General features: G+C 35.3%; 1 protein-coding gene across 1 annotated transcript in view; it reads left to right on the top strand.

Annotated features, from left to right (window-relative positions):
- The window catches only part of ORC5 (origin recognition complex subunit 5), a 102,377-nt gene that overhangs the window by 52,823 nt on the left and 22,140 nt on the right, over positions 1-27,414 (top strand). The window contains 1 exon segment of the mRNA XM_078154504.1: positions 2,283-2,393. Coding sequence (XP_078010630.1) covers positions 2,283-2,393 — 111 coding nt within the window.

Below are 27,414 nucleotides of genomic sequence, written 5' to 3' on the forward strand. Positions count from 1 at the left end.
CTGCAAGATCAAATCATTGGAACTTTTAAGCCTGATGTACTATCACATTTTGTGGATGGCCTGAGCTTAAGGAGCTCCCAGTCCAGTGGGGTAGATAAAATGCAAACAGCTATATATACATATGTGTGTGTATGTGTGTGTGTGTGTGTATACACACACACATACACACACACATACATATATATGTAAAACATAAAGAGAATAAATTGGAGACAGTCAACAAAGAGAAGACACTGGAATAAAGGGGGATCAGGAAGAGCTTGTAGAAGGTGACATTTTAGCTGGGATTTGAAGGAAGCCAAGGAAGCGTGGAGGTGGAGATGAGAAAGAACATTGCAGACTGAGGTGAAGACCAGGGATAATGTGTGGAGTGGGGAGATAGAGTGTCTGGTGGGAGGAGCAGCAAGGAGACCACTGTCACAGGAGAGCAGAATGTATGAGTAGAGAAGGGTGTAAGATAGGAGAAAACTAGAAGAGTAAGGAAAGGGGCCAGCTTATGAAGGACTGTGAATGCTAAGCAGGATTTTCTATTTGATTCTGGAGGTGATAGGGAGCCACTGGAGTTTATTAAGTCCAGGAGTGGAGAGTAATATGGTTAGACCTCTGCTTTAAGAACATCATTTTTGTCAGCTGTGTGGAGGTAGACTGGAATGGGGAGAGACCTATGGCAGGAAGACCAGCTAACAGGTTACCGCGGTAGTCCAGGCATAGTTGATGAGGGTCTGCACCAGGTAGTGGTAACATAAGAGGGGCCGTATTACAGAGATGTTGCAACGGTATAATCAACAGGCCTTGGCAACAGAGTGGATATGGAGAGTGAGGAGTTGAAGATGACACCTAGGCTGTGTGCCTAGGATGGTAGATGGTAATACCTTCAGCTGGAATAGAGAAGTAAGGAAGACAGAAGGGTTTTTGGGGAAAGGTGAGTTTATTTTGAGATGTGTTAAATTTAAGATTTCTAAGAGGCAGTTGGAGATATAAGACTGAAGGTCAGCAGAGAAGTTAGGACTGAATAAGTATATTTGAGAATCATCAGCATAAAGGTGATAATTGAATCCATGGCTCCTAATGAAGATCATAATGTGAGTACTCAAAGCCTTTTCAGGTTACTAGAGTCAGTCAGAGCTTATATCCTGGGATAGAGCTCTCAGGAAAACAGGATTACCTCCATACCATAATGAAGCCTTTATCAAGAAGTAACTTTAATGATCTGGGAAGCTAGGTGGCACAGTGGGTAAAGTGGTAGGCCCAGGCCTGAAGTCAGAAAGATTTATCTTCCTGAGTTCAAGTGTGTCTGAGGCCTGAGGCTCTGTGACACTGGGCAAGTCACTTAACCCTGTTTGCCTCAGTTTCTTCATATATAAAATGAGCTGGAGAAAGAATTGGCAAGCCACTCCAGTATCTTTGCCAAGAAAACCCAAAATGGGGTTGAAAGAGTCAGACACAACCGAACAGTAAGTTTAAGGATCATTTAAGTTTGGTTGACTCATTTTTCAAATTAAGGAAACAGATCTGGAGAAAGGTAATGCCTTTCCCTCTAGTAAATTTGAGGTAGGATTCAAATCCAGGTCCTCCTACTCCAAATCTTTCCACTGTAGTAAATTACTTTCTTACTTTTTAAGATCTTACTTTCTAAAAATAATAATTTTTGTACGTTAAATTATTTTCTGATTACTGATAAATGTATTGAGTAAAAGTTCATTTAGCACTGATCATAGTGCATTTTAAATTTATCTTAGCTCAAAGTGGTATATGATAAAATTTGTGTGTCATTTTACTTGTAAATAAATACGGTTTTCTAGGCCTCAGCTCAAGTTTTTTACAAATCTGCCATCTCCATATTTTCAGACCGACAGCATCTTCTACACAGATCATAAAATATTCATTATAGTTTATTTTAGGTGAGCCATCCCTAAGCTGTTAACTGATATCTGAGAATAAAATGATAATGCCTGATATTTATCATAATTGAATTTTAAGAATAGTGAATAGAGAATAATGTTTCCCTATCAATACACCAGTATTGAAAGAGGGAATAGAAGGAAATTCAGAAAGTGTTAAATGAAAAAAGATTTTTATGTATCTTGACCATGAAGAGTCTTGCAAAGTTTTGACTTACAGTCCTCATATTTGTTAGAGAGATTTTAGGTTGAATAGTTTTCAGGGTTTTCCTTCAGGGACTATGTAAAGTGTAAATATATTGCCTTTAGGATTTTGCAGTGCAATAAATAAGAGTGCTCAGCTCCTAAGAAAAATCTGTTTAATTGATTTCTTTCTTACAGACTAGCAATCATCTTCTTGGCCCAAAGCCATTTCCTCTGGACAGATTGTTAGCAATATTATACAGTATTGTGGACAGCAGAGTTGCTCCAACTGCAAATATCTTCTCCCAGGTGAGTATGGATTTTATATTATCTTATTTTTCCATCATCTTTTGTGAGCTCCTCAAAATGTCACACTCTATCTGATAAAAATTACACTTTAAAAAAAGTGTGGTGTTAATGTGAAAGAAAAAAGTGTTTTATGTGTGTGTTAAAAAAATGAACAGCTTCTCACTAGTTTAAAGTTTTAGGTCTAGACTCTTTGTGGAGGGTGGGAGGTATTATAATTAATCCAATTCAATTAACATTTATTAAGTGCGTAATATGTGCTAGGAACTGTGCTGAGTGCTGGAGATGCGGTTAATAAAAAGAAAGACATTCCCTGCCACCAAGTAGCTTACTATAGAAAGTGAGTAGACAACACACAAAAAGGAGGCAGGAAATGTTGGAGGGTGGGAAACAGACACCAGGGAGTCTCTTATTTTGTTGAGCTGAACCTACAAGCATGGGAGCACATGCAAAGTGGAGATACAAACTTATGAATATCCTTCACTGTAGTGCAAATATATACATTGGAATTCTTGTTTTTGTTTTGAGAACATAGTACAAGTGCTTCTATTTGCCAAAATTCTTGCTCTTTGATATTTCTATTGTTGAAGAAAATGTGGTTTGGTTTTAATTGATATTGTTAGAAATATAAGATAGCTGTTCTTTCCTGTCAGTATCTCAGAGTTAAGTCAGAATCTAGGAAAATTTAATAATGTTTAGAGAAAAATTGGGAACATAGAGAATCAGGCTGTTAACCTTTAGGCCAAATTAATATTTGTTAAAGGCTTTAGGTTGATTAATTTTCAATTTTTTATGTGATAGAACTTTACTTATTTATAAAATTTAATTAAGATAAAAAATAATAATGACCATCTGAAATAATGCCTGCAATTAAGATCAGAAATTATAAGATCATAGAGCTGCACTTGGAAGGCATAGATCTGCAATTCAGAGACCATCTACTCCTCATTTTACAGATATTTATTTAGTAATTTTCAAAGGTAAAATTTGAATCCAGGTCGTAACTCCAGAAATTTTTTTTCCATTGTATAAATCATTGAGTTTCAATTTGACCAATTAATAAGTTGATCAACAAGCCTTCCTTAAAAGCTACTATGTGCCAAGCATTGTGCTAAGCAGTAAGAATACAAATACCAGCAAAAACAGCCCCTGTACCCTCAAGGAGCTCATTCTAATGGGGGAGAGAACATAGAAACAACTGTAAACAAATAATAGAGGTAATCCTAAAAGGATGGCAGTAGTGTTAAGTGGGGCTGGCCTTCTTGTTAGGATTTTAGCTGAAATTTGAAGGAAGTCAGAAAATAGAGATGAGGGAGGGAATTGTAGGGATGGGGGACATCTGGTAAAAATGCAGAGCTGGAATAGGGAGTGTCTTACGTTCAGGAACATCCAGAAGGCCATAAACTACATTAGGGGGAGTAAAAGGTAAGAGCATTGGAATGGTAGGAAAGAGTCGGGTTTTGAAAGGCTTTAATGCCAAACTGAGCATTTTTTATTTGATTCTGGTGGTGTTAGGGAGCCACTGGATTTTATTAAATACAGGGGTAACTTATTCAGACCTACACATCAGGATTACGTGATAGCAGACTGGAGGGTGGACTGCAGTGAGGAAACACTTGAGGCAGAGAAGTTATTTTTTCTGTAACATTATTTGTAGGTATTTCCCTAGTACTTATAGAGATTGTTGTTCATTGTTATGCTTAATGGCAGTTGATATTAGGAAGTCAGCCATTATCAGATTTTTTAGTTAACGTCTGTTTCAAAAATAATTCACTAGGTGGCAGCAGTTCTATAAAAATAAAGACTATTTGTGCCTTAACAAGTGAGGCTATATAAAATTTTTTTAAGTGACCTGACCTACATTTTAAGGAGGAATATTAATATTACAGGCTGTTTGCTTTTGCAAATGGGTTGCAAAAAAAAAAAAAGAACTTTTTAGCTCTCACTTACTGAAAGGAAACTTCCAGTCAGATATTTCACTTCATTTGTTATTGCGATAAGAATTTCATAAATAGATAGCAGGTTTTAATTAATAAGCTAGAACTAAAAGATGGGTCTGAAAGCAGCCTCAGAGATTTAAGTTGTTTATGGTCACACAGCTAATGAAGTGTTGGGAATCAGAACTTAAAACTACGTATCCCGATGCAGAAACTTTTTCTGATATGCACGTATTGTCTCTCACATTCTGTTATGTGACAGAGTAAATTTATCAAGTTTACATGTACCTTAAGGCCTTTCTAACACAGGCTTACAATAAGGATAAAATTAGATAAAATGTGAGGTTTTCTGCCTTTCCTCCCAACTGCTACTGCCTTTGCTTCCTTGCTACCTGTATTTGTTCTCCATTCTGTTTGTATTTAGTCTGTGTCTCTCCCATAGAATGCAAACTTCTTAAAGAGAAGAGATTGTTTGAATCTTTATATTATATTTACCTGGTGCCTAACATATAGTAGGTGCTTGATAAGGCTAGTTGATTCAATGAGTGGTGGTAGTAGTCCCCATTCATGTCTTCATTGTTGAACTTATAGTTGTAGTAGTACAAGACCTGGGAGTGATTGGCAGGTGCCTATCTTCTTTCCAGTGTGAAAGGAGAGCATTAAGGAAAAAGTAGAAAACTAAACAAATCAGAAATTCTGAAACAAATTCAGAAATCACATGAGAGTACTTTAAAAGTTTTCTTAGCTTTTGTATTGTGTGGCTTAATTGGCAGAGTGAGTATACTTAGTCTGTGTACACTTCCTAATCCTTTAAATACTCAATGGGGATAGAGAATGCATGATTTCACATTAAGATACTTCTATTTTCCTGGTCAAAAACTCGGTTTCCCTTTGTAGGTCAGTACCTCTTTTGAAACTTGTCATCTTAGGGAGTTGCCTCAAACTCTGTAAGATTAAGTAGTTTTCCCAGGATCGTATAGCAAGTATGTGTCAGTGGTATGACTTGAACTCAGGTAGCCCTGGTTCCTAGGCCAGTTACTCACAGCTGCCTTTCTTTGAAGAGAATGCTTAATACATTTAAAAATAATAGTATAACTGTATGTACACTAGATGGCAGCATTGTCACAATAAATATTGAAAACATTACTCGTGCACTCAGTTATTAATCCTTATTCATACAATCTATTGTATTTAGAAAAATACCATATTTGATTTAGAAAATATGGTTCCTCTGAGGAAAGAACATTGAAATTAATATAAATGATCTTTCATGATATTCATTTCTTATGCAAAAAAAAATTTATGCACAAAATAAAAACTGGAGACTGGCTTTGCAGTAATGTTAAATGTCTTTACTACCGTAAAGTAAATTAAGCTTACAGCAGCAATGCTTTGGCTTTCTCTGATTCTCTCTCTACACACATGCGCACACATATATATTTTTTTAATATATATGTAAAAAAATCACTGTTTGCCTTAAGAAAAGAGTAAAGAGTAGTAAAAAGAAAAAAATTTTAATTGGCTTTAAATCTGCCTTTTAATGATGTGTTTAATATATAACATATTAAGGCTGTATAATTTAGTAAATTATCTGCTTTTAGGATTTATTTTACATTCTTTATCCTGAATTTTTTTTCAAGTTTCTGTATCCCCTTTAATTTCCTTGCCTTCTGTATCTCAAAAATGCTTAATGTTTTCCCTAATTACATGTAAAAACGATTTTAACATTCTTTTTTCAGATTTTAAGTTCTAAATTCTTTCTCTCTCTTTCTCTCTCTTCCCTCTCCCTCCATTGAGAAGGCAAGCAATTTGACATATACCGTGAATTTTTTAAGTTTCTGTGTGAAATTCACGTGGAAAATCTGTTTTAGTGTTTCTTCAGCAAGTAATGAGAAGATATTTTTACTTTTTTGGTTAATTTTTACATTTATTAAATCTCTTTTTTTTTAATGTTTGCACCTTTGAACATTTACAATGAAAAGATTCGCCTCATAATCAACAATTATTAACACTGGCCTTTTTAAAAAAAATTTAAGTAAAAATGAATATATGTCTCCTCATTGTTTCCCCTAGTAGTTGACAAGGCTTTAATTGTTGGAATTGTTTTTCTTCTTTTACTTTTATTCTCCATCCACAAACTATAAACTACATAAATTAAGTATCTCCTAAGTGCCATTTACCTTATGAAGTTTATCTGTTTTGTTTTTATTTTATTTTTACTGGAAAATTCTAGTTATATGATTTTTTTTTCTTTTAAAGAAATTAGTATCAGTTGGTTTTTTTCAGAGTAGTATTGAAGTGGACCACTATACTTTTGCATTTAAGTATAGTGTCTATAAGGATATTGGCAGTACTTTTATGATTCTAAATAACCTTGTAAATTTACTTAAAATTTCTGTTTCTTCTCCAAATGTAAACTGCTTATAATTAAAAGAAGGTTGTTACTGAAAGAGAAAAAATCAATTTATGTTTTAGAACTAACAGGTATTCTGTCTTAATGTTTTAATGGGGGAAGCTTAAAGTTTTAATTTTTTTAATTATGATAAGTCAAGTTTCTGAAGAAAATTATGAGAAGCAACTTTTTGGGAAAATTATGTTTTTTTAGAAAAGGCAAGTTATTCTTGGAGAATTTAAAGTATATGCAAAATATATTCAGATATACAGCTTTCCTGATCCTTTTGGTATCATTTGATAGGTAGCATGTTGAATAATTAACACTTTAAGAAGAAATGTTGGTTATATTTCTTTCATTTAGTATTGTATTTAGTAGCGTACTTAAAAAACTTTAAATGGCCATGTACTATGTTTTATGGAAAGCATAATTTTTTAATGACTTAAATACAATGAACATAATCCTTTTTAATTAGTTAATCTTGAGCCATTATAATAACATTAGTGTTTTGTGTAGTGATTTTTAAAATCATTTGAAATATATGATTTTATAAATCAATACTCCAAATTTACCTGATCTATAGTTTTTGCCTTGTGGACAATGGTGAATGTTTTGAAATGATAGTTTATCATGTATTTAGGTAAATATAAACAAATTAATCATTTTATTAATGCTTTTCTGTACCTAAATTAACATTTTTGAATATATCTACATTAGGTAGACATTAGTTTAAATCAGTTTCATGAATAATCAATGCTACTTTTTCCTACCAATACAATATTATTTTATATAACTTTGAGAAACATTCTTAACATTTCAGAAGTAGAGATTCATGAGACTGAATCTACAGAAAAATAAATTGTGGCCTAAATACCACAGAATTATCAAAGTAGAATAATCAATTAATTTTCATTTTTTTATGTTTAGAAAATAACATTAGTATGATTTATAATGATATTAGGAACATATAGCAATATTTTAGGGTTGAATTATAATTCATTAAATTTATATACCATATTTATTCAACTATTTCCTAACTAATGGTCACCTAGTTTACTTCCATTTTTTGTGGATATAAATAGTGCTGCTGGAAATTTTTTTTTCAATATAAGCTTTTTTCCCCCCTTTCATTTACCTCTTTGGAAGTTAGCCGTTGGAGGTAAAAGGGTATGCACATTTTCTTTTCTTATTATGTAATTAATTCTATATTGGTTTTTAAAGAGGTTATACAAATTCACAATTGTAACAGTAATGAAACAGTTTACCTATTTTATCGTAGCCACATGAGCACTGGATTTTATTGTTTTATATCATCTTTAACAATTTGATAGCGATAGGTGCAATCTGTTTTTTCTTTTTTATTTTCATGTACTTAGTTATTAAGAATTTTGAGAATTTAAAAAATATTATTCTTGTTCATGCTTATACTTTCTATTGAGACCTACTTTTTCATATTATTTTACCATTTATGTGTTGTAACATAGTTCTTTTACACATTTGTAGCCATATGATATACATTTTGGGTGTCAATTTTTTTTCATAGTTATTATTTGTAAAAGATATGTTTTTCCAGTTTCTGTAAGTAATATTCCATATTTTTCTGTGTAAGGGGTTTGGAGAGTGACTAATGTGAAAATGAATCAGGATTGGTACCACTAAAAGTGACGGAGTTTTTTTTTTTCTTGGTTGCATGTAAACAGTCAATCATTATGTATTCCCTTCAGTTATGCCATTAAAAAAATATTCACACCCGCCTATTCTAGGTAGTACTTGTCCATTTCTCCCTATAGGTTTATTTCCTGACTTTCCTTACTTTCTTTTGCAAGGTGAGAATAATAGAGGAGCACACAATCTATGCTTGACAATCCCTTACTTTCACCTCATGATGAGCCCATCTTTTCAATTATGTATTTCATTGACCCTTTATTCTAGTTCTTCAGAGTAGCTCCTTTTGTAATGTGTTTTAGCCTGGTGACATGTAGCACATCCCTTTCCATTGTCCTATGTGATTCTTATTTTTAATTCTTTGAAGACTGTGGTAATCTAGAACTTATAGCCCTATGAAATACTGTCCCTGAGCAAATCACTTAACCTCAGCTTGCTTCAGTTTCTTTATCTGTAATAAGGGGGTAATAATAGTACCCTCAGAGAATTGTTATGATGATCAAAGAAGATAATAATTGTAAAGCAGCTAGCACAGTGCATGGCACTTTGTAACTGTTAGCTATGATTATGATTTTACTCCCCTGCTTGTTTATTTCCTTGTTTATTTCTTTTTATTACCTGAGAAGCTCTTCTCTCTTTTTAGGTTGTATTGAGACCTTTTGCTTTTAGTGCCATAATCATTTGTTGATATACCCTGCCTAATTAAACTCTTTCTTATAAAGAAGAAAAACAGGCAAATGAGACCAACAAAAGAACTAACAATATATACATTCTACTCATAAAGTGTTTTGTTTGCAATCCTTTAATTTGTCTATTTAAATAATAGTTTAAGAGAAATTTTTATTATCAAAATTATATAACTTAGGCAATATGGTATAGTGGATAGAAGGCTAGTGCTGGAATCAGGAAGACCTGCTTCTGGTACTTATCTCCATGATCCAGGGAAGTCACTTAACTTCTCAGTGTCCAGGCAACTTTTGATAGATGAGTTGCTGATCTGTATCTGTAGAAGGATTTTCTGCACAGAAATCTTTCTACACCACTGAAATCATAGGTCTGGAGCAGAAGGAGGATGCATTTTTAAAAATCTGATTGCACATTGTAGAGTGTGTGTGTCTCAATTCATTGTTGGTGCAAAAGGCAACTGAATTTCATGAAATAAAAAGAAATTGTTGTAAAAAATTAAAATCCCAAACAGGGTTGTTGTGATAAGCAAGTGAGACATATCAAAAGTTGGGTAAACTGTAAAGTTCTTAGCAATATATAACATGGTATGTTATCGTGCTCATGTGAACTGATTTGTATCTAAATGTTACATTAACATATTTATTTAATTGAGTTATGTCTTCAGCTTGGAGGAGGCTTTTTCTCAAAACCAACCCCTAATATTTAATGTAATTTTAAAATGGTATGGCTGTCATTGCTCTCTTTCTCTGTGGATCTTTAGACTTGTCAGGACTCTAGATCAAAATATATTTACATATACAAACACACACGCACATAGTATTTCTGTGTCTCCAAAATACCTAACCAAAAACTTGATTCTATTAAATATATAAATCTCAGAAAGCTGTGCTGTTTTCCTATCACTTTACCATTTTGCCCCTTTACCATAGCTAAGATTGTTAGGGGGTTCCATTTCAAAAATGTAAAAAGAATCTTATCTAATACCTTCTTCACTGATGAATAGGTCAGAATGAGTGCTACTTGAGAGACACACACACTCTCTTCAATATGTAAAGAGCATCACCAAAACAATACTCTGTCTTCAGTGGTGCAGTAAATTAAATTCCCAAATCTCTTAACCTACACCTGGTTTTGCTGTATATTACTGTGCTACCACTAGAACAGTCCTCCAATCCTGTCCTAAGTAAATTGCTTATTTCTAGGGGGGTTTTTTTTTAGATCATGTTAGAATGTTTTATGAATAAGAGTACAAAGAATTGACCTGTCTCTCTAAATGGTAGCACTATTTTAAGGAGTACTTGGAATGCTGATGTCAATATTAGGACAAATCATTTAGCATCACAATTTATTTTATCCCATTATCTAGAAAAATGATTTTGTGTTTTGTTTGGTTTTAAAGAATATTGTGCTCATTTTTATAGCCTTTTCTGAATTTGATGTTAAGATCCTTCAGATTATAGCAGCTTTCTCTTTGTGATGATGATAGTGCATCAGGCCTTTTTCCAGAGTTGTTTTTTTCACTGGAGTCTAGAAAATGGACCCATAACTCAAAGGTGACATGTAAGATAATGCCTTAGGGATGAAAAAAAAGTTACATAAATTACGCTTACAGCTTCACTATAACAATACTGTGTCAGTAACTCTTCTTTCCCTAAGGTAGTATTTTATAGCTGCCACTCTCAAAGCCAAGGATTGTTTCTAATAAATGTACCAAATATATTGTTCACATATATAAATATACATTCATAATTTTATGGAAAATGTTTTCAATACTAGTAAATTTTATTTGTCTTGAAAGCATAAGAGTTTAAAAATAAGAGGTTTGGTAGTAGTAAAATGGTGATGGGTTTTACAGATATTTAAATTCAAAAATGTAATGTAAACCATTATAGCAAATATAACCTTAAACATTAAACTGTTTAAATGATTAAATAATATATACTGGAAAGTCAGTAACTAAAGGTGTTACTAAAAAAAAAATCTGTACTATTGCTATAGATAAGATTCAGAAGACTTCAGAATACAAGAAAATATAAGATACATTTTATTTGAGAAAGATAACTTTCCCAGATTTTAAAACTAAGTTTTTCTGCATAAATGGATTTAGTTATCTAGAAAGTTCCAGATAGTTTATTTATAATACTTTATATCCCAACAGTGCTAGATCACTTTAGTATCTCTTTGAGAAACAATCAGGACTTGAAATTATAACAAATGTAACAGGTTGGTATTTAGTGGGGAAAGTACAAAAAAAAGCAAAAAGAAATTCAGAAGGGGATATAAGTAGGGTACTTTTGTTTTTACCATTTTAAATTTAGTATTCTAAAAAACTTATAACAAAAGCTTAAAGTTCTATATACAATTCTTTTGTTCAGTATACTGAAATGCTAATGCTTGGTAATTAAATTCACAATAAAAATAAAGTTTTAATTAAAATTTTTAAGAAGAATTAATGTCTACAATTGGGTTCAAAATGATTCATTGAACCAGTATAGAACGGGGAGATATGATTAAAATAATCATAGTAACTTTTTTTAACATGCTTTTGAGTTTCAAAAGTGTTTTCCTTTCAACAGTACTGTGAAATAGATATTATAAATGTTATTCTCTTTATTTTACAGATGAGGAAACAGGCTTAGTAGTTAAATGACTTGCTTATGATCATGTGACACATAAATATCAGCACCAGGATTCAGATACAGAGCTCTGGACTCCAAGTCTATCAGTCACTCTTTTCATTCACCTTGCTGACTGAAATAGCCATTTAGTGAAAGCATACAGGCTAAATATGGGTCAGTAGTGTTGCAGAGTATGCAAAAAAGCTGATGCAGTTCTGTGGAGAAAGGATCGAGTAGGACTAATCCAGACATATGATTTCATCAGTTTAGGGGACCCATGTTGCAACTTTATAGTCTTAATGAATTGCTATAGGTAAATGAGGATTCTATGTCTTGCCTGTGGTCACACGTCTAATATGTATCAGGAACAGAATTTGAATATAGGGCTTTAAAGCCAACCTTCTGTCTGCAGTTACGTGTTTGTGTGTGTGTGTGTGTGTGTGTGTGTGTGTGTGTGTGTGTGTGTGTGTTATTTCATTGATTGAAGTACAATGTTCAGAACAAGGAAGGTTCCATGAAATTGCTTAAGTATTTCATGTGATCAGATCTTAAGTCCTGTGTTTGGTTGCCCACATTTTAGTAGCTACCTTGACAAGGCAGAGTGCATCAAGCGCAAGGCACAAAGGGTGTGACAAGAACTTGAATGTGATGTGAAAGTTTGTTTAGCTGGAAGAGAGGACTTAGAGAAGGGGGACATGCCAGTGGTCTTTCAACATTTGAAGGCTTGTCACATGAAAAAAAATGAGATTTATTCTGGTTGTCCCCAAAATGAAAAATTGGGGCCAGTGTGGGGGGAAATTACAGAAGGGCAAATATTGGCTCAATAGAAAGGAAAAATTTATTGAAGAGGAAGATCCAAAAGTGGAATGTGCTAAAGCACAGCACTTCTTAAACTGTAGATCACAATCCCATATGGGGTCTCGAAAAATTTGGCAACATTAAAAGGTTTTTGAATGCACTGTGACCAAAAATTAATTATAAATCAAATGCATAATGTTTCTGGTAGCACTTGCCCTTGTTGCATCTTTACTGCAGCCTTGGTTCTGAAAACAAAGCATGCACACTTTACCCTGCTCATGCCCTCAAGCCACGCAATGCCAGTGAATGCTGTGGAAAATGTAGGTAGAAAAAGTTTAAGAAGCCCTGCATAGCATAAGGTAGTGGATTCCACTTCACTGCATGTGTTCCTAGTGGAGGCTTGATAAGTGGCCATTTGTCAAGGATCTTGTGGCAGGATGAACTAGAGGCCTCCAGATGACCCCTTTTAGCACCAGGATTCTATGAATTTTCAGGAGATTCTGTTATTTGGAAGTTTGTGGACAATGGCTTTGACTGGAGAAGCAGGTAGCTGTGGACAAAATACTTAACTCCTTCTGCCCCGGTTCCAAATTTCAGCCAGTTAATGAATTTTAACAAGCTAGTTTATGAGCTGGTAAGTGGAATTTTGAGCTCTAGAAATGACTTAAGTCCTTTAGTATCTAACTCAGGAGTTTCTTTTCCTTCATTTATGCCTGTCTTCTACTCCTAACCCTTTCTTCCACTCCTTCCTGCAGAAGGTTAGCTTATGATCAGCTCTCTATCAGGAAGAAAGTGTTGTTTCTTTATTAATTCTGCCAGATATAGTGAAACATTTTAGCACATTTTTAATCTCTTCAATGTTAATATGAACCTATAGGTAAGGTAGTATTTGCTTATAGTTATATAGCAATTAAAAATATGTACATATGTGTAGTTTAAAAAGCATCTAAAGGTTTACAAAGTGCTCTCTTCACAACATTCCTGTGATATATAGATAAACATTATTAATCCCTTTTTACAGATGAGGAAAAGGTGGCTTAAAAAAATGTTAAGTGGCAGACTAAAATCTCGGAGCTAGTAAGTAGAGAAACTGGCATGTGAATCTAAGTCTTCTGATTCCAAAACTAGTATTCTTTGTTTTGACAAAAATCAATATATTTTGGTACAGAGGGAGTTTTACTATTGAGAGGGTGTGCTGGTCTGTTTCAAGGACCTAAAGGAAACTTCACAGAAGAATTAGATGGGCCAGTAATGCTTAAAACACTACATGATATATTTGTGGTATAAAACACTTAAAATACTATTTGATATGGTCTTTATTGGTCTTTTTGTTACCTTTTAATATCACACAAGGGAAAACGGGTTGTTTAAAGAGACACCCAGGGTAGGAACAGAAAGGGGTAGGCAAGGGTAACAAGGTAAGGATACAACCACAGTGGTCATTAAATGTCTTTGAGTCATAATAGGAGGAGAACGAGCATCAAATAATAGTCTTGTAGGAAGCGAGAGAGAATAAACACTTGTTAATTAATAAAGAAAATTTTAATGTCCTGTAACTTTTAGCAGTGTTAGCTATCATGTTACATCAAATAATAAGATCATTTAAAATCTGATTAATATTTCAAGTATTCTACTTAATGCAATAGCAACCCTTCTTGCCTCACAGTGGTCAAGCTACAACCCCCAGTGCCCCAGCAACCATGTCAAAGATACCTGCAGCTAGCATTGATCTTGACACAACTTACTCCTGTGTGGGAGTCTTCCAACATAGGAAAGTGGAGATCATTGCTAATGACCAAAGAAATAGGACCACCCCAAACTAGGTCACCTTCACCAACATAGAACATTTTGGTGCTACAAAAAAAATCAAGTTGCAGTGAACTCACCAACACAGTCTTTGATGCCAAATGTCTGATGGTTGCAGATTTGATGGTGCAGTTGTACAGTCAGACATGAAGCACTGGCCTTTCACAATGGTGAATGGCACGGGCAGGTCTAAGGCCCAAGTGGAATCCAAATGAAAGACCAAAAGTTTCTATCCAGAAGATTATCTTCTGTGGTTTTGACCAAGATGAAAGAAATTACCAAAGCTTTACTTGGGAAGACCATCACAAATGCCATAATCACAGTCAGACCACCAAAGATGCTGCAACCATCACCAGTCTCAGTGTGCTCTGAATCATCAGTAAGCCAAGTGCTGCTCCTATTCCTTATGGCTAGGACAAAAAAGTTGGTGCTGAGAAATGTGTTAATCTTTGACCTTGGAGGTGGTACTTTTTTAAAAAAATTATTCTTTTATAAATAATAATTTTTTTTCCAATTACATGTCAAGACAATTTTTAGCATTCATTTTTTACAAGATTTAGAGTTCCAAATCTTTCTCCTTCCTTCCTTCCCTCTCCTCCCCTCTTCTAAAAATGGTAGACAATTTGATATAGAAAACCATTGAATTAATAAACAAAATTAGAGCTTTTTTTAAAAAAAATGGATCATTAGTTAATTTGAATTTAAAAAGGAAGAGGAAAGTGACATTTTCAAAAATGAAAAAAGGTAAATTCACAATGAATGAAGAAGTAAAGGACATTATTATTAGAAAATCTTTTGCCCCCTTATGTACTATTAAAACTGACAACCTAAAGGAAAGGGATGGATATTTACAAAAATGTAAAATGCTTAGATTAACAGAACAAAAAATGGAGGGCCTAAATCAGGGGTGGGCAACCTATGGCCGCAGGCCACATGTGGCCTGTTAGGATCCAAAGTTCACAGAACAAATCTCCCCTTTTTTTTTTAAATTAATTTATTTTTAGTTTTGAACATTCACTTCCAAAAGCTTTTGAGTTTTACTCTCCCTCCCACCTTCCCCAAAATGGCATGCAAACTGATATAGGCCCTACATATACATTCCTGTTAAACATATTTTCACATTAATCATGTAGTAAAGAAGAATTAGAACCAATAGGAAGAACCAAAAGAAAGAAGAAACAAAACAAAACAGAAGAAAAAAAGAGTAAATAGTACGCTTCGATCTGCATTTAAACTCCATAGTTCTTTCTCTGGATAGGGATAGCATTTTCCATTGTGAGTCTTTTGGAGATGTCTTAGATCCTTGCATTGCTGAGAAGAGCTAAGCCTGTCAAAGTCAGTCATCCCACAGCATGGCTGTTACTGTGTACAACATTCTCCTGGTTCTGCTCATTTCACTCAGCATCAGTCCTTACAAGTCTTTCTAGGTTTTTCTGAAGTCCATTTGCTCATCATTTCTTTTTTTTTTTTGAAAGTTACATGTTGAACTTATCATGTTTTTAAGAAAGAAAGCAAGTGGTGCTTAATAGTGATTCATGTACAATTCTTTTTTCTTTTATACTGTGTATATGGAAATGCTCATTTTACTTTTATTTTTTGTTTGTTTTTTTCCTATATAAATTTATTTATTTTTAGTTTTCAACATTTACTTCCACAAGATTTTGAATTCCAAATTTTCACCCCATCTTGCCCTCCCCCCACTACAAGATGGCATTCATTCTGAATACCCCTTTCCCCAGTTTGCCCTCCCTTCTATCTCTCCCCCAACCCCCTTCTCTTATTCCCTTCCCCTTCCACTTTCTGTACCTCATTTCCTGTATTTCTTATTTCCAGCTGCATGTGGAAACATTTTTTTTAAGCATGTGTTTCTAAAACTCTGGGTTCCAAATTTTCTCCCTTCCTCCCACCCCACCCACCCTCATTGAAAAGTCAAGCAACTTAATACAGGCCATACATGTGCAATTATGCAAAACACTTCCATAGTAGACATGTTGTGAAAAACTAACTCTATTTCCCTTAATCCTATCCTGCCCCCCCCATCTATTATATTCTTTCTTTTGACCGTGTCCCTCCCCAGAAGTACTTCGTTCTGATTACCCATTTCCCAATCTGTCCCTCTCTCTATCATCCCCCTGCTCTCTTGTCCCCTTCCTCCCCTATTTTCCTGTAGGGTAAGACAGATTTCCATACCCAATAGTGTGTGTGTTATTCTCTCCTTAAGCTAAATCCTATGAGAATAAGATTCCCTCATTTCCTCTCACCTTCCCCTGTTTCCCCTCCTCTGTAAAGACCTTTTCTTGTCTGTTTTGTGCAAGATAATGTACCCCATTCTGCCTCTCCCTTTTTCCTTCTCCTAGTATAATCCTCTCTCACCCCTTAATTTTATTCTCCAGATATCACTCCTTCATCTTCAACTCACCCTGTGCCCTCTATCTATCTATACGTACATACATATAATTTTTCCCCTCCCACTACCCTAATACTGACAACGGTCTCATGAGTTATAAATATCATCTTTCCATGCAGGAATGTAAACAGTTCAGCCTTAATAAGTCTCTTATGATTTCTCTTTCCTGTTTACCTCTTCATGTTCCACTGGAGTCTTGTATTTGAAAGTCAAATTTACTATTCAGCTCTGGTCTTTTCATAAAGAGTGCTTGGAAGTCCTTTATTTCACTGAATGACCATTTTTTCCCCTGAAGGATTATACTCAGTTTTTCTGGGTAGGTGATTCTTGGCTGTAATCGTATCTCCTTTGACCCTCTGGAATATTAAATTCCATGCCCTCTGGTCCCTTAATGTAGAAGCTGCTAAATCTTGTGTTATCCTGATTGTGTTTCCACCACACTTGAATTGTTTCTTTCTGGCTGCTTGTAATATTTTCTCCTTGACCTGGGAACTCTGGAATTTGGCTACAATATTCCTAGGAGTTTTCCTTTGGGGATCTCTTTCAGGGGGAGATCTGTGGATTCTTTCCATTTCTATTTTGCCCTCTGGTTCCAAAATATCAGGGCAGTTTTCCTTGATAATTTCTTGAAAGATGATGTCTAGGCTCTTTTTTTGATTATGGCTTTCAGATAGTCCAATAATTTTTAAATTCTCTCTCCTGGATCTATTTTCCAGGTCAGTTGTTTTCCAGTGAGATATTTCACATTGTCTTTTATTTTTTCATTCTTTTGGATTTGTTCTACTGTGTCATGATTTCTCATAAAGTCACTATCTTCCAATTGCTCTATTCTAATTTTTAAGGAAGTATTTAAGGAAGTAATCTTTTGGACTTCCTTTTCCATTTGGCCAGTTTTGCTTTTTAGGGCATTCTTCTTCTCATTGGCTTTTTGGACCTCTTTTGTCATTTGGGTTAGGTTATTTTTTAAGGTGTTATTTTCTTCAGTATATTTTTGGGTCTCCTTTAGCAAGCTGTTAACTTGTTTTTCATGATTTTCTTGTATCACTTTCATTTCTCTTCCCAGTTTTTCCTGTACTTCTCTTACTTGCTTCTCAAAATCCCTTTTGAGCTCTTCCAAGGCCTGGAACGGATTCATATTTTTCTTGGACGCTTTGGATGTGGGAGCTTTGACTTTGTTGTCTTCTTGTGGTTATATGTTTTCATTTTCTTTGTCACCAAAGTAAGATAATATAGTCTGACTCTTTTTGCGAGGTTTGCTCATGATCCCAGCCAACTACTTGAGTTTTAAACTCTTTGTTAAGGTAAGAGTCTGCTTCTAATATGGTGAATGTACTGTCCCAAGCTTTGGGGGTTTATACAGCTGTTTTTTGTTTTGTTTTGTTTTTTTAAATTTTTTTTTGACTAGGGTTAAGTGACTTGCCCAGGGTCACACAGCTAGTAAGTGTTATGTGTCTGAGGTCAGATTTGAACTCAGGTCCTCCTGACTTCAGGGCTGGTGTTCTATCCACTGCGCCACCTAGCTACCCCATGTATAGCTGTTTTCAGAGATGCTTCTAGGGACCTGTAAATTTTCAGTTCTTCCAAGGTGGTATGATAAGGGTAGAGGTGTTTACTCTTTTCCTGGCCTGTGCTCTGGTGTTTGAGTGACTGGCCACAAGCAGTCTTTTCTGTCTTGGAATTGTGAGGAGGGTTTTCTCTGCACCACCACTACAAACTCTACCACCAGCAGTCCTCACCTGACACCCAGAACTGTGACCCAGATCCAAGCATGGGCAAAGCAAGAGATCCCTGCAGTCCCCCTCTGATCAGCCACTTGATTCCCCCTCAGTCTGTGGGCTGGAAGCTCAGAATGCAGCCACCACCCTGCGCCCGAGCTCTGCACTCTGGAGCTGGCGCTGACCTAGCTCCTCTCTCAGCACCACAGAAACAGACTTTTCCCACTGACCTTCTAAGTTGTCTTTGGCTTTCATGGATTGAGGAGACTGGAAACTGCCACAGCTGCCAGCGATTCAGTTCTCTGAGGCCTGCTTCAGGTTTGCTGCACCCACGCTCCTCTCCCAGCCTGGTTCAGTATACCTTTCTGATCAATCATCCGGTTGTCTTGGGCTAGAAATTTGTTTCATTCTGTCCTTTTTGTGGGTTCTGCTGTTTTAGAATTTGTTTAGAGCCATTTTTAATAGGTATTATGGAGGGGTTTGGGGGGAGAGCTCAAGCATGTCACTGCTTTCACTCCGCCATCTTAATTTTCTAATCATTGTTAAGCCACATGGACAATGCCTGTTCCTCCAGAAACCTAAGCCAACCCTCACCCTAGGGTCACTCCACCTACTTATGCATGTTTGTAGGCAGCAAAGAAAGAACCGGGGATCAAAGGCCAGGGAGAGCATGGAACCAAAGATAGAGGGAAAGAAGTTAGCACTGACAAGCAAGAGAGACCACCTTTTCTTCCAAATCTATATGAAAAGAGGAGGAGGTAGATAAGGAGATTGAGAAGTTTCAAGGCATAAAATAGGAATGAAGAAAGAGCCCAGGGAAGACAGCTTCTCAATAAATTACAAAGTGAGATCATCTCCTAAGATACAGAGGCAAAGGGTACAATAGGGGCTGGAGGAGAGAGATTTGGAAGCACCACTGTAGAGGATGTAATTGAGGTTCAGGAAGAGTAAGTCTTATCCTGTAGCAGTGAAGGGCTAGGTGCATTTAAATAACACGAATTTGTAGTGTATTCCATTGGTACAGCTGTGTGACATTCTTAATAGTTTGTGAGTAGTAGCAGAAGATGTGGGTGGATAGTAGAGGTAAGCTTGGTTGAGGATTTGCACTGTGTGTGAATCAGAAAGGACAAGAAGTGAAGGGAATTAAGCATGGAGGACAATTCAACAGCATGGTCCAACTAGTTAACAGTAAAGTCAAGGCAGAAGGAAGGATTGTAAAGTCAGAGCAGAGGGCAGGTACTAGAACACTTAAATGAAAACAAATGATAGGTTTGGGACTAAAATGTAACAAAATCTGTAGTTGGCTAAGGTAGAATAGGGTTGGAGGTCTTTAGAGTTGTGAAATTTGATGAATCATTAAGCCAGAATGTTTGAGGGAACATGAGAATGATAAGTCCCTAAGGCATGAGAGCAGGATTTGAGATGAGGAGTTAAACAGCCACGGTACTGATCCACTTTGTAAAGGAAGAATAGTGACCTAGGGGTTGGCAAATGACAACAGGATCTCAACAAATATGATATGTGCATGTGGAGTGAACTCTAAGAAAAAAAACTTTGAGTATTTGCAGTGTAGAAGTAAAAGGGAAGAACAAAAAATGCCAACACCTCCTGGCCTTGTATGTGTCAGGAGGAGGCAAGAAGTAGTCAGCACTGAAGGGGAGTATAAGGAAGAAAGGAGAAATGATTTTCCAGAGATAGATTTCCTTAATTACAGGAGATTGATGTGAGGACAGTAACAGAGTTGATGGTAATGCTTGTGGGCAAGGTCATTCAATGGAGACCACTAATCTGAGCAAGAAGTTGCTTAGGAGCCAGTTTACTCTTCTGTCCTTATTTAGTATAAATTAGTTTAGAAGGGTAGGAAAATTATATGGTTAAAGAAGCTTTTGGTCCTGGGCAGCACATGGCCTTTTCACCATTCCTCTCTGACAGCCCTGGTGAGGAGCCAAAGTCTTGGCAGAAGCCAGAGCTGCATTGGTGTTAGCAGTAGCTCCTCCCTTCTGTGTGTATAGCCCCCAATTACTTGGATCTATATGGTGATGAAGGGCTGAGAAGAGCGTGATTGGTGGTAAATGCAGATTAGTGAAAGATGTAACTTCCACTTCCCCATACTCATCAGTGTAAGCCACCTCCTGAGAGTGACTGAAGCTAGAGGGATTGCCCCACTTCGTTCTGCCATGGCAGTGGGTTAAGTAAGTGCTCCCTGAGCTCCCCATAACACTGAACCCAATGTACATGGCTTCCTCCTCACCTCCCTTCACCCCCAGCTGTGATAAGCCTCTGTCGATAGATATGATACTGTCAGATACTGAAATTAGATCAGGTGTAGTTCTCTTTGGATTTATGTGTATTTATATAAAATGTTATGTTTTATTTAAATCATTTAACATTATTGGGATTTTGTACATATTTCAAAGTTTAGTATATGGTAAGTGTACAAGGTTAAGGTGAAAAAACTTGACTTAATATATTAACATGAAAATACAAAAATGAGTGTAAAAAATTAATTACAGTTGAAAATTGATTTGCTTCTGTTAACAGAAGGAACATCATTTATTAGTCCAGGAGCAGGTTCACACTGTGTTTACAACAAGCATTTCCAGCTGAAGCTTGTTAGTGATTGCCTCTCAGATTAAGGGGGGGAAATCTTCACTGTGGTACATGAACTCCTATTGTTTAGAGATAACTAATCAGCTCATCCCCTACTTAGATGAGAACAAAGAACATAATAGTACATCTGGTATATCTGTTAATAGAGCAAAGATTAATTGAGCAAATATTGCGTAGCCCCATTTAAACATTAGATATCTAAAAATATTCTTCATACGAGAAGAGTTTTGATTTATTTATAAATGCTTGAATGACATCAGGGTCAGTTTTCACAGAAAAAAAATGTATTGTTTATAATACGTAGTTTGAAATAAATTATTTTAAATAAAGTGCATTTGATTAATATTATACAAATCCTGTATCCAGGAGGAAAATGAGTCAGAATTGTTTTTCACAGTTTCTTTTCTGAAAATTGCATAGAAACATGAATGGAAAAAATGGAATGAAAGACAATGAAATTCAGAATATAAAGTTTTTTTATTTTCTTCTAGTTTAGGCCTGCTTCTAGATTCCTACTTTGAACAAGATAATCCACCCCCCTGTGTGGCTTTTCAGTCATTTGAATTGGAAGCAGCAGAGCCTGGCATAGATTAATAGGCAAGTAAGGCAGCAGTGGAAAGCAATGTTCACTCCCTCAAAATTTGAAAATTATTGACAAAAGAATAAATTTTCATAGGATAAAAATACTGAAGAAAGAATATCATAATGGGTTTCCAGCAAAATTAGAAAATTTCTTTCTGATGGTCCTAGTTCTTCAAAATAAATAGGTACAAAACATTTTGATATTTATACTTCTTGTTTGTTAGTATTTCATCCTTTAATAGTTCGATTATTAGAGGGTTTTTTTTAGTATTTGAGCTAAAGAATTTTCAGAAAATTCTCTTGTCTCATATTTTGTGAATAAAAAACATTTATTGTTAGTTTGTTAAAGTATGATTTTTTAAATTCTGAAAAATATTCTTCAATTTAGAGCAGTCAGAAAGGTTTTTTTAAATGCCTTTTAAATTCAAATTTTTGAAATTCTTTTAAAAGTTACCTTTTAAAATCTTTTTACCAAATGTTTCTGATAAAAGTCTGGTATCCATACTATATATGGAATTGGCACAAATATGTGACCAAGAGTGAGTCCTCAATAGATATGGTGAAAAGATATGAATAGTTTTCAGAAGGCGTGCAGATGAGCGGCCATCATTTGAAAAATGCTATAAATCATTAGTAAGAGAAATGAAAATTAAAACTCTGAGGTTCCATCAGGTTGGCAAAGATGATGAAAGATGGAAATAGTTGATGTTGGAGAGATTATGGAGAGATGGGCACTGATACACTGTTGCTGGAGCTGTGAATTGGTCCAACAATTCTGGAATACAATTTGGAACAAAAAATCCCTAAATCGTTCATAACTTTTGACCCAGAAATCCCACTATATATACACCAAGGAGGTCAGCAAAAAAAAAAAGTCTCTTTTTTCTAGCACTTTGAGTGTTAGCAAACCAAAGTAGGCATCCCATCAGTTGGCTAATAACTGACTGAGCAAATTTTGGTCTATTCATATGATGGAATTCAGAAAAATATGGGAAGACTTGTTTTTCTAATGCAGAACTAGGAAAACAATGTGCACAATGGCTATAATAAATAAATTAAAATAACAATAAAAAGCAATCAGAGTTAGACTAATTTCTCTGACCAGTCTAGGTCCCAGAGAACAGATGGTGAAACCATTTCACTCATTTTAGTGAAAAGGTGGGAGACAATGGTATGGAAAGTTGCATACAATTCAGTCATTGTAGCTTTGTCATTCCTTCCTTCGTAACTTTTTCTTTGTTATAAGCGAGTTGCCTTAAAATGACTAAGTCAGAAGTTCTATAATTAATGTAAGTAATTCAAACTTGATAAAAGGTGATGTGAAGTTTTAACGGCTGCTAAAATTCTACTTTTGTCAGCCTCAGCATCAATAGATGGATCTTTACTTAGAATTAAATTTGTCCCAGATTTTGGTGACGTTTGTATTATGTTCTTTAATTCCATAGGTTGAACTCTGATCTATACATAGATAATGCCTGTCTAGCTGTCTGATATAGCTCTTTACTCTTTATCAAGTAACCTGTCTATAAAGCATTTCAGACATGATATTCAGTTTTCAACTTAAGTTTGATGTGGTGAAGTTTAAATTGTGTTTCCCTCCATGATTCTTCCTCTGAGCTAGCTTCCCTGTTATATGGACATCTGTTGAACACTTAACATGCGCTCTCTGTCTCTCTCTGTCTCTCTTTCTCTTCCCCCCCATTTCTCCCTCCCCCCTCTCCACCCCTTCCCTACCACCACCACCATTCTGTTCTCTGTCCACTGCCCACCGCATCATATCAGACCTCCCAACTCAGGTCTGCTGTTGTATTCAAGGGTCAGATTCCGTAGTCATCTGCTTTTTCTTACTTCATTCTATCCATCAGTTCTCTAAATATTCTTCTGATGTTTTTCACTCTGTCCACTTAACCAGACCATTCTCTAGACCAGTGACTGTCACTTGTTTCATCTTATATCAGTAGCATGTAGAGTGAAATATTTATTGAAACAGGTAACCTAGTAACAAAAATACTGTAATACACTGACATTAGCAGAAATGAAATGGAGAACTACTACACACAGGGGTAAAAATGCCACAGAGTAACCAGGGCCTTTGAAGGAGACATCAAGGTAGGACTAACTCAATAGCAGAAGATAGTGAATATTCCCAAAACTAGGGGTCTGGGACATGGATTGCTGTCTACGGGTCCCTTAAGGATATTGTCATCTACTTTTAATCATTCTACATTAATCTCACCCTACCAACAATTTCCCGCTGTGTCTCTACCTTGAAATGCCATTGTCACAAATTCTATTCTCATTCTCCTTCTCTGGCAAAAGTATATAAAAAGGATTCCCTTTCTTCCTAGCACCATACTATAATAGAGTAGAAAGAGTACTTAATTTGGTCAGAGAACCTGGCTTTGATTTCACACTCTGCCAATTAATACTTGTTACCTTGGACAAGTCATAAACCCTTTGGATCTCTGTTTCCTTGCCTGTAAAATGAACAGGTTTAAGTAGATAACTTCTGAGGTTCTTCCAGCTCCAAATCTATGATTCCTTAATCCTTTTCCCCATTTAGCCCCCTCAGAAACCTTATGTTGTGGGTCATGAAAGGACCACAAAAAGATGCATGGGTTTAATAAAAACCCGAGCTCACCCCTTAGAAAAACCATTCCAGTTCTATTGCTACTATTATGACCTTGGGAAAGATGCTTTCTACTTTTTTTCTTTTTTTGGTTACATGTACAATTCGTTTATATGTTTTTACTTTTATTGATGGAACCATTTAGAAATACAATTTTTTTCCGCTAATGACTGCTTCAGTTACATTTCAGAAGTTTTGGTACGTTATCTTATTGGCATCTTTTTCTTGAATGAAATTCTCTATGATTTTCTCATTGGCTCATATTCTTTAATATCCATTTAAATTTGAATCTTTTCCTCAACATCCCCTTATTGGTTATAATTTTTATTTTAAAAGATGTATGTATCATTTCTGCTCTTCTGCATGTTTTTGAGGTTTTATTAATATGCGCTAACACATGGTCAGTTTTTGTAACAGTTCTGTGCAAAATTTTAAAAACAGTATATTCCCTGTGATTTCTGTTCAGTAATTATCAGAGATCAATTAATCTAATTTTTTCTAAAATTATTTTTAAGATGCTTAACATCTTTGTGGTTTATCTTTTTGTTAGATTTATCTAGATCTAAAACGGGCATATTAAGGTTCCCATCTATTATACTTTGCTGTTTCTTTGTCCTTTGTAATTCATTTGCTTTTCCTTTAAGTAGTTAGATACTAGGTCTTTGTGTGTATACATACACACATATATGTATATATTTATGTGTAATGTTGGTATTGTTTCCCTGCTTATCTCTTTCTTCAGTTTTTATGTTGTTTCCATGCTAAATTAAAAACTATGTGTATTCCTTTTGATTTCCATTCAGTAATTAGCAGAGAGCTTGCATTCTCTGAGATTATTATTGCCACTTCTTTTTTGGATTTAATTGAAGCATAATAATTTCTGCTCCATACCCCCATTTTTAAGTCAGTGATCTTGGAGTTTCAAATGTATTTCCTTATAGGTAGCATATGTTGGATTCTGCTTTCTAATCCCTTCTGCCGTTCCTCTTTTATGAGTGAATTCATCTTGTTCACAAGAACTGTTACGATTACTGTGGGGTTTTTTTTCCTACATCTTTTTTGCCTTTATTTCTCTCCTTGCTCCCTGCCCTACGTGTTACACAGAAAAACAAGGTGGCAAAAGAGCAAGAATAGTATAATCACTAGTTATTTATGAAAGATGCTATCCTCTTTACCCAGCCAAGAGCCTGCTTTTAAACTTTCTTTCTTTTTGTATCTGCCTTCTGAATATGAAGTTTGTTTTGCTTGTGACTTTTCCCTCCCCAGTTTTACTATCTCCTCTTCTTGTCCCAGCCTTTCTCTTTGTGTGTGTGTGCATGTCTTGGGGGTGGGTACACCTCCTTTTTCCAGTCCAGACTCCAGTCAGTGAGGTTTATGAACCTATTTCCCCCTACCCTCCCCTTCACTTTTAAAATACTCTTCAGGTGCACTTGTAAGAAGTAGTGAAGTCTACCCCCTTCTTTGTTTCTTCTCTAATGTATTCCTTTTTATTATCTCAAAACCAAACCAGGCTCTGTGCTTGTCTTTCTTTACTCCCACTATAACATTTGAAGACTGTGGGATTCTATCCTTCATTCTTTTTTTTAGGCAATTGGAGTTAAGTGACTTGCCCAGGGTCACACAGCTAGTAAGTGTCAAGTGTTTGGTCTGAGGCTGAATTTGAACTCAAGTCCTCCTGACTTCAGGGCCGGTGCTCTATCCACTGCGCCACCTAGCTGCCCCTAAGACTGTGAGATTCTAAAGAGACGATTGTCTCTTTTCTGCCTATTAGAATCTAAGCATTAGGTTGTCATTTGGGACTCTTCCAGTTACCCAAATGTAATTACCTTTCTAGGTTTCTTTTATCTTCTTGTTTGCATTTCAGAGATTCTATGTAGCTTTGGTCTTTGCATCAAGAATGCTTGAAAATCCTTTAGTCTCTTAAATGTCCATTTTTTTCCTGGCCTTTTATCTTTTTGGAATATTATATTCATGTCACAGCTCCATATCCTCCAGTGGTTTCCTATCACCCACAGTAAATTTTAAGTTCCTTTTCCTGGCATTCAAGGCCTTCTGCACTCTGGGACCATTCTTCCTCTCTGGCCTTCTCACTTTACAATTCATCTAAACTGGACTACAACTGTACACATCTACTTTCCTCCTCCTAAATCTTTGAAGCATTCCTCTTTGCAAAGAATGCCCACCCTCCCTCCCTCCAAGGAGTTGCAGCATATCTTTTAAAGACCCTTTATATTCTTTTTTCTATTAGAAGACTTTGTTGATGTGCCTCTTTCCCTTGTACCTTTTACTTCCCTAATTAATTTTCTATTTATCTTAAGCTATAGTTATATATGCCATCTGCCCATTACTAAACTGTAAGTTCCATAAAGGCACAGTCTGTGACTTATTTAAACTTTGTAATTCAGTAAATAACAATACCTTAAGTGCTTAATGTTTATTGAATTGGATTAACAACCACATAGTGCCTCATCTCTCTAAAATTTGGTTTTCCACACTTTTGCTTTGTATGTATTTTGCTTTGACTTAAGATCTTTGGATAGATAAATTTCCTACATTTCCTCCATTCTTTTCTTTATATTTTACAATCTTGTCCTAACCTGCTAGATATATACCTGGAGAGATTTTCCCTTCTGGTTCCCAGGCAACCTTCACAAGACAGCATGGATTCACTAAGAATAAGTCATACTAGACTAGCCGCAGTTCTTTATTTTTAATGCAATAAATATGGTGTACCTGAAGTTCATTTTCTTGGTCCAGCATGTTATTGATTATTCACTTTTGGATAAATGGGCACTTGAAATTCTTAAAAAATAAATGGTTAGAAAAATATGTTTATTCTTTCTACAATTTTGGTCGTTCTTGTTTTTATTGCTCAGTTTAAATTGTAGCATTAAATTTATTCTAATAGTTTATTTGCTTATATGTACACATATAAGTAAACACAAAATATATGCACAGTAACTTAAGAGTACTAACAATTTATTCTCATTAGATATTCATGACTGAATCCCATACATGTTCATTTTATTATGTTTGTAAAACTGAAAAATCTTGAGCTGCAAATTAGTAAAGAAAATGGGTCTGATTTCAGTGGTATGATGACCCATATGGGGTCACGACCTACAGTTTAAGAAGCACTGAACGGGTCACAAATGGAAAAAGTTTAAGAAGCCCTGAT

Source organism: Phascolarctos cinereus, unplaced genomic scaffold (genome assembly GCF_003287225.1).
Source record: "Phascolarctos cinereus isolate Bilbo 61053 unplaced genomic scaffold, phaCin_HiC Scaffold_1;HRSCAF=81, whole genome shotgun sequence".
Taxonomy (NCBI): domain Eukaryota; kingdom Metazoa; phylum Chordata; class Mammalia; order Diprotodontia; family Phascolarctidae; genus Phascolarctos; species Phascolarctos cinereus.